This window comes from Amblyomma mixtum, chromosome 10 (genome assembly GCF_055824585.1).
Source record: "Amblyomma mixtum isolate Tamu chromosome 10, ASM5582458v1, whole genome shotgun sequence".
In the NCBI taxonomy this organism is placed as follows: domain Eukaryota; kingdom Metazoa; phylum Arthropoda; class Arachnida; order Ixodida; family Ixodidae; genus Amblyomma; species Amblyomma mixtum.
In genome coordinates this window covers 68,863,605-68,870,114 of record NC_143021.1, presented here as the reverse complement: position 1 = coordinate 68,870,114, position 6,510 = coordinate 68,863,605, and the positions used below count along the sequence as shown (strand labels likewise).

The following is a 6,510-nucleotide window of genomic DNA, read 5'->3' as shown; positions in this document are numbered from 1 at the left end:
ATCATTTGATTCAGGAAACTAAGGAACCAGTTTATGTTCAGTCAATCACGCCATCAAATCTGGAGGCTTTTCGCCACGCCATTGCTCAGCTAACTTGGGATAGCCTTTATTGCGCACAAGACAGTGACTCTGCATATTCCGCTTTTATTAATATTTTTAAGCCATTATATGATACACACTTTCCACGCAAAAAAATTACAAGGCCATCGAAAGCGCGGAAACCTTGGCTAACCCCTGAGCTTCTTGACATGATCAAACAAAAACATTTTTTATATGCCAAATTTGTAAAATATAGGGATGAAGCCTTACTTAAGAAGTTTAAGAAATACAGAAACAGTTTAACAAAAAACTTAGAGCTGCCAAAGATGCTTATTTTTTCAGCAATATTTAGTGACCCTGCTAACCAGCGAAGTGATGTACTTTGGCGCAAATTGAATGCTTTGTTACAGCCTAGCTCCTACTCAGCTATTCCTGATATATTGAAACATGATGGCAGCAAATTTCTGTAGATGCAGTACCAGACGCATTTAATGAAGTTTTTACTCAAGCACCGCAACAGGACATAGAACACAGCCTCACTAACTACGCTCAGTTTCTTCCAGTAAACAGGAATGGAGCATCGCTTTTCCTTGCTCCCACTACCTCTCTTGAAGTTTTTTCATGTATCAGAGCTACAAGCAATAGCAAGTCACTAGATGCCGATGGCATCCAGATTCGCCCTGTAAAGTTTGTGCTGGATATTATAAGCCCTATTCTTGCCCATGTTTATAACATAATATTACCAACAGGTACCTTTCCTAAGAGGATGCAAATCACTCGCGTTGTTCCCGTCTTCAAGCGCGGTGATAAAACTGCACTGAATAATTATCGGCCTATATCAATAGTTCCAGTATTTTCTAAGGGTATTGAGAAGATAATGCATGAGCGATTACTCTCATTCTTCAACCGCCACCATTTGATTGCAGACTTTCAACATGGTTTTAGAAAGCATCGCTCTACGGAAACAGCCCTCCTGAGCCAAAAAGAAATAATTTTAGACGCGTTCAGGTGTATGCTAATGGCATTAGGCATATATATAGACTTCTCTAAGGCTTTTGATGTAATTAATCATTCCATCCTTCTTAACAAATTAGAAATGTATGGTATGCGTGGCATTGCCCACTCGCTTTTGTCATCTTATCTGTCCCACAGGTCACAGTTTGTAGATGCCAATAACGCAATATCTTCACGGAAGGCAGTTACCACTGGTGTGCCGCAAGGAAGCATTTTGGGCCCACTTTTATTCTTAATTTACATAAATGACATTGCAAGCTGCACAGATAATGCTACATTCGTTTCGTATGCCGATGACACAACCATTTTTATTACAGGCAACGTGGAAACAGATTTAGAAATAAAGGCTAATAAGACACCACCACAGATTAGAAGGAGCCATATGCAGAACACGGCCATGGTCAGCCGAGCGCCTACGCGTAAATTAGCCGTAACTGACTCCGGGCGAAGCCATACTGGTGACAGTGACACAGCTGTCCCGTCAAACGGATGGAAACAACCTATTCGAGCGCGGTAAGTGCAGAGATCAACACCCATCACTGCAGGATTAACGGTTCAGAGCAACACAAAGCAACACACAGTTGGGATCTGCAGCCAAGACTTGGGTAGTTGTCTACAGGGGCAATATAATTGTGACACTCACCTAGAATGTGAAGAACAGCAGTGTGTTACGGACAAGAATTCGGCTGCAAATCCCATTTGACAGTTGGTCGTCAGACCTTTTATAGCAAACCCGGTAGGGGCGTTGTCACAGGCGATGATACAGGCGATGATGTCAAGGGCGATGATGTCACGGGCGATGATGTCACGGGCGATGATGTCACAGACGATGATGTCACAGGCGATGATGACGCTTGTGCTGTGGGCGATGCTCACGGTCGGATGATACTGGTCAACACGTGGCGGTGATTAGCTGCCACGAACGGTCAGTAGTCAGATGGGCCGCGTGGGTTGTCACGGTCCCTAGAATGTGAAGAACAGCAGTGTGTTACGGACAAGAATTCGGCTGCAAATCCCACTTGACAGTTGGTCGTCAGTCCTTTTATAGCAAACCCGGTAGGGGCGTTGTCACAGGCGATGATGTCACGGGCGATGATGTCACGGGCGATGATGTCACGGGCGATGATGTCACGGGCGATGATGTCACGGGCGATGATGTCACGGGCGATGATGTCACGGGCGATGATGACGCTTGTGCTGTGGGTGATGCTCACGGTCGGATGATACTGGTCAACACGTGGCGGCGATTAGCTGCCACGAACGGTCAGTAGTCAGATGGGCCGCGTGGGTTGTCACGGTCCCTAGAATGTGAAGAACAGCAGTGTGTTACGGACAAGAATTCGGCTGCAAATCCCACTTGACAGTTGGTCGTCAGTCCTTTTATAGCAAACCCGGTAGGGGCGTTGTCACAGGCGATGATACAGGCGATGATGTCACGGGCGATGATGTCACGGGCGATGATGTCACGGGCGATGATGTCACGGGCGATGATGTCACGGGCGATGATGACGCTTGTGCTGTGGGTGATGCTCACGGTCGGATGATACTGGTCAACACTTGGCGGTGATTAGCTGCCACGAACGGTCAGTAATCAGATGGGCCGCGTGGGTTGTCACGGTCCCTAGAATGTGAAGAACAGTGTGTTACGGACAAGAATTCGGCTGCAAATCCCACTTGACAGATGGTCGTCAGTCCTTTTATAGCAAACCCGGTAGGGGCGTTGTCACAGGCGATGATACAGGCGATGATGTCAAGGGCGATGATGTCACGGGCGGTGATGTCACGGGCGATGATGTCACGGGCGATGATGTCACGGGCGATGATGTCACAGGCGATGATGTCACAGGCGATGATGACGCTTGTGCTGTGGGTGATGCTCACGGTCGGATGATACTGGTCAACACGTGGCGGTGATTAGCTGCGACGAACGGTCAGTAATCAGATGGGCCGCGTGGGTTGTCACGGTCCCTAGAATGTGAAGAATAGTGTGTTACGGACAAGAATTCGGCTGCAAATCCCACTTGACAGTTGGTCGTCAGTCCTTTTATAGCAAACTCGGTAGGGGCGTTGTCACAGGCGATGATACAGGCGATGATGTCGAGGGCGATGATGTCACGGGCGATGATGTCACGGGCGATGATGTCACAGGCGATGATGACGCTTTTGCTGTGGGTGATGCTCACGGTCGGATGATACTGGTCAACACGTGGCGGTGATTAGCTGCCACGAACGGTCAGTAGTCAGATGGGCCGCGTGGGTTGTCACGGTCCCTAGAATGTGAAGAACAGCAGTGTGTTACGGACAAGAATTCGGCTGCAAATCCCACTTGACAGTTGGTCGTCAGTCCTTTTATAGCAAACCCGGTAGGGGCGTTGTCACAGGCGATGATACAGGCGATGATGTCAAGGGCGATGATGTCACGGGCGATGATGTCACAGGCGATGATGTCACAGGCGATGATGACGCTTGTGCTGTGGGTGATGCTCACGGTTGGATGATACTGGTCAACACGTGGCGGTGATTAGCTGCCACGAACGGTCAGTAATCAGATGGGCTGCGTGGGTTGTCACGGTCCCTAGAATGTGAAGAACAGTGTGTTACGGACAAGAATTCGGCTGCAAATCCCACTTGACAGTTGGTCGTCAGTCCTTATAGCAAACCCGGTAGGGGCGTTGTCACAGGCGATGATACAGGCGATGATGTCAAGGGCGATGATGTCAAGGGCGATGATGTCACGGGCGATGATGTCACGGGCGATGATGTCACAGGCGATGATGACGCTTGTGCTGTGGGTGATGCTCACGGTCGGATGATACTGGTCAACACGTGGCGGTGATTAGCTGCCACGAACGGTCAGTAGTCAGATGGGCCGCGTGGGTTGTCACGGTCCCTAGAATGTGAAGAACAGCAGTGTGTTACGGACAAGAATTCGGCTGCAAATCCCCCAAAAAAGCAGCGACTGCTGCAGCATTTTTCTGGGACTGCCAGCAGCGCGTTCACCTAATGACTCCGTCATCTACACACGAACAGGACCCCACAATTTGAAATTAAGCCAAACTTCTTTGCTTTCACTAACACCAACATTCGCGCGCGCTTTGCGCCTCGGGCCCACCCTTGGCACTTGCCGCGACACCGCGAGACCCCGAGAAGCAAGACTGAATTCTATTTACGCCGCGTCTAAATTCTCGCTCCTCTCGATTTCACAGCCCGCGCGTTCATCCAGAGACAAAGGCCAGTTCGTCCCTCGACTCACATTCGTTCCGGCACTTGGATTCTGACCTGCTGCCCATCGCGGGTAAAAAAAGCGGTAACGGGAGAGTGACCGCCAGAACTCGCCGTACAGACACAGCCTCGGATGCGACTACTTGAGTCTTGAGCGATGCTGCCCGACCCCAGTGGCCCTTCTGCGAACCTCCGATGACGGGTTCTTCGCCGTGTTCAAGGAGGACCTCAGCGCCTGCAGCGAGTACTTCGACGCGCTCTTCAACGGGCCGCTGTCCCAGGCGAGTCGAGGTGATCACTTCCTCATCGCCGGGGTAAGCAAGGAGGCGCTGAAGGCAATCGTGAATTACGCGAGCGTCGGCGACGCGGCGATCACGGCCGACAGTGTCGAAGACCTCACCGTCGCCGCGGACCAGTTGCTCGTTCATGGCCTGCTCAGTGAGTGCTGTGCGTTCATCTCGCGAAACGTGGACGTGGAGAACTGCGTCATGGTCCTCGAGATGGCGCTCTTTCACGTGGAACCATTGCACAAGCAGGTGCTCCGTTTCATGCTGGATAATTTGGAGCGGGTGTAATATTAGGCAGCCGCGCTAGCCTTCTTTTGCGCTATGCTACCTGTACCAGATTAAAATTCCAGAGGAATTTACTCATACTCTAGCACTGGGATACGTTATGTCCCAGACTGATGCAGCTGTCTTACTAAAGGCAGAGAAGCTTTCAGTGTGGGTCATGTGTGCTTTGCGTGAACACATGCACAGGATCATCTGCTACCATTCAAGTCCTCTGTGTACACAAATGCAGGTACAATAGAAAACCCACATCACAAATTTGGCTGGTCTGGTTGGCCAAGCATGGGCCAGCTGATAGCACGAAGCAGCAGGTGCGACACGTACCATCATCATCAGCCTGAATACGCCCACTGCAGGGCAAAGGACTCACCCATGTCTCCACATTAACCCTGTCCTTTGCTAGGTGTGGCCACCATATCCCCGCAAACTTCTTAATCTCATCCGCCCATCTAACTTTCTGCCACCCCCTGCTATGCTTGCATTCTTTTGGAATCCAGTCCGTTACCCTTAAGGACCAGCGGTTATCTTGTCTTCGCATTACAAGCCCCGCCCAAGCCCATTTCTTCCTCTTAATTTCAAGTAGCATGTCATTAACCTGCGTTTGTTCCCTCACCCACTCCGCCCCCTTTTGGTCACTTAATGTTAGACTTATCATTTTTCTTTCCATAGCTCACTTTGCTGTCCTTATCGTTTGGCACGTGTTTTTTTCTTTGTAATAAGGCATACAGTATTATACACGGATTACCACATGGCATCCTCCTATGACCGCTAAATCATTTATAATCAAATTTCTTTCTCCTGCTGTATTTGTTTCGGTTTCAACAGCTGAATGATGGCTGTGACATCAAAGCGAGGTTATTGGTCGCGTGGGGCATGAAAAACTGCAATACAATTGGTACTTCTGGCTCTTAAGGAATGCTGGCGTCAGCGCAGTAGCGAATTAAAATGATGAAGCAGCGATTATAAGTGCAGATTTTCCACGCCTCACGTGACCTATAACCTCTATTTGATGTCAAATCCATAGTCAAATTGTTCACCGAAACAGGATGGCAGAAAAATTTGATTATAAATTATTTAGCGGTCGCACGCGAATACCAGATGGTGATTCATGCATAGTAGTGTCTTCCGCACCATTATAGAGAAGAAAACATGCCACCAAGATTAGGTGTCTATACTCTTTTAAGCTGAACTCTTTTCATTAGCCTCCATGTTTCTGTCCCAAAAGTGAGAAACATGCAGGCTGAAGAAAAGATTTCAGCTTAAGTACCAAAGTGGCTCTAATCACATGATGAAGCGGAAAAACTCTCGGCACTTGAACAGAGAACAAATAGGAATTCCAACAAAATTTTAGATTCTTGTAAGGCTATCAAGCATTTCTGAATATTGTAACCTGCACTTTCACACATACAGTACGCATGTATGTCAAGCTCACCTTCAGTAGCCCTGTTTTCCGGCTGTAATTATCACGGTCTGAGCTCAATTACAGATTTAAAACCAGCCAAAAGATGCAACACAGGAAAAGAGAAGAAAACAGGTTGGACTATCAATTGAATTTTTTGTGAAGGAAAAGAAGGCTTGCATGAAGATACGCACACACATGATCCACACCAGCGAAAGGCAGGACAACAAATAACTGTCACTGATATACAAGCACGTCATCTAAAAG

At 48.6% G+C, this 6,510-nt stretch overlaps 1 protein-coding gene across 1 annotated transcript; it reads left to right on the top strand.

Moving 5' to 3' along the window:
* Nucleotides 1–3,512: 3,512 nt before the first annotated feature.
* LOC149326042 (kelch-like protein 10) lies at nt 3,513–4,850 on the top strand. The gene is made up of 3 exons (XM_089564458.1): nt 3,513–3,526; nt 4,260–4,348; nt 4,450–4,850. Exons 1-3 carry the CDS (start codon nt 3,513–3,515, stop codon nt 4,848–4,850), a joined length of 504 nt encoding a protein of 167 aa, XP_089420584.1.
* The last annotated feature ends 1,660 nt before the right edge of the window (nt 4,851–6,510 follow it).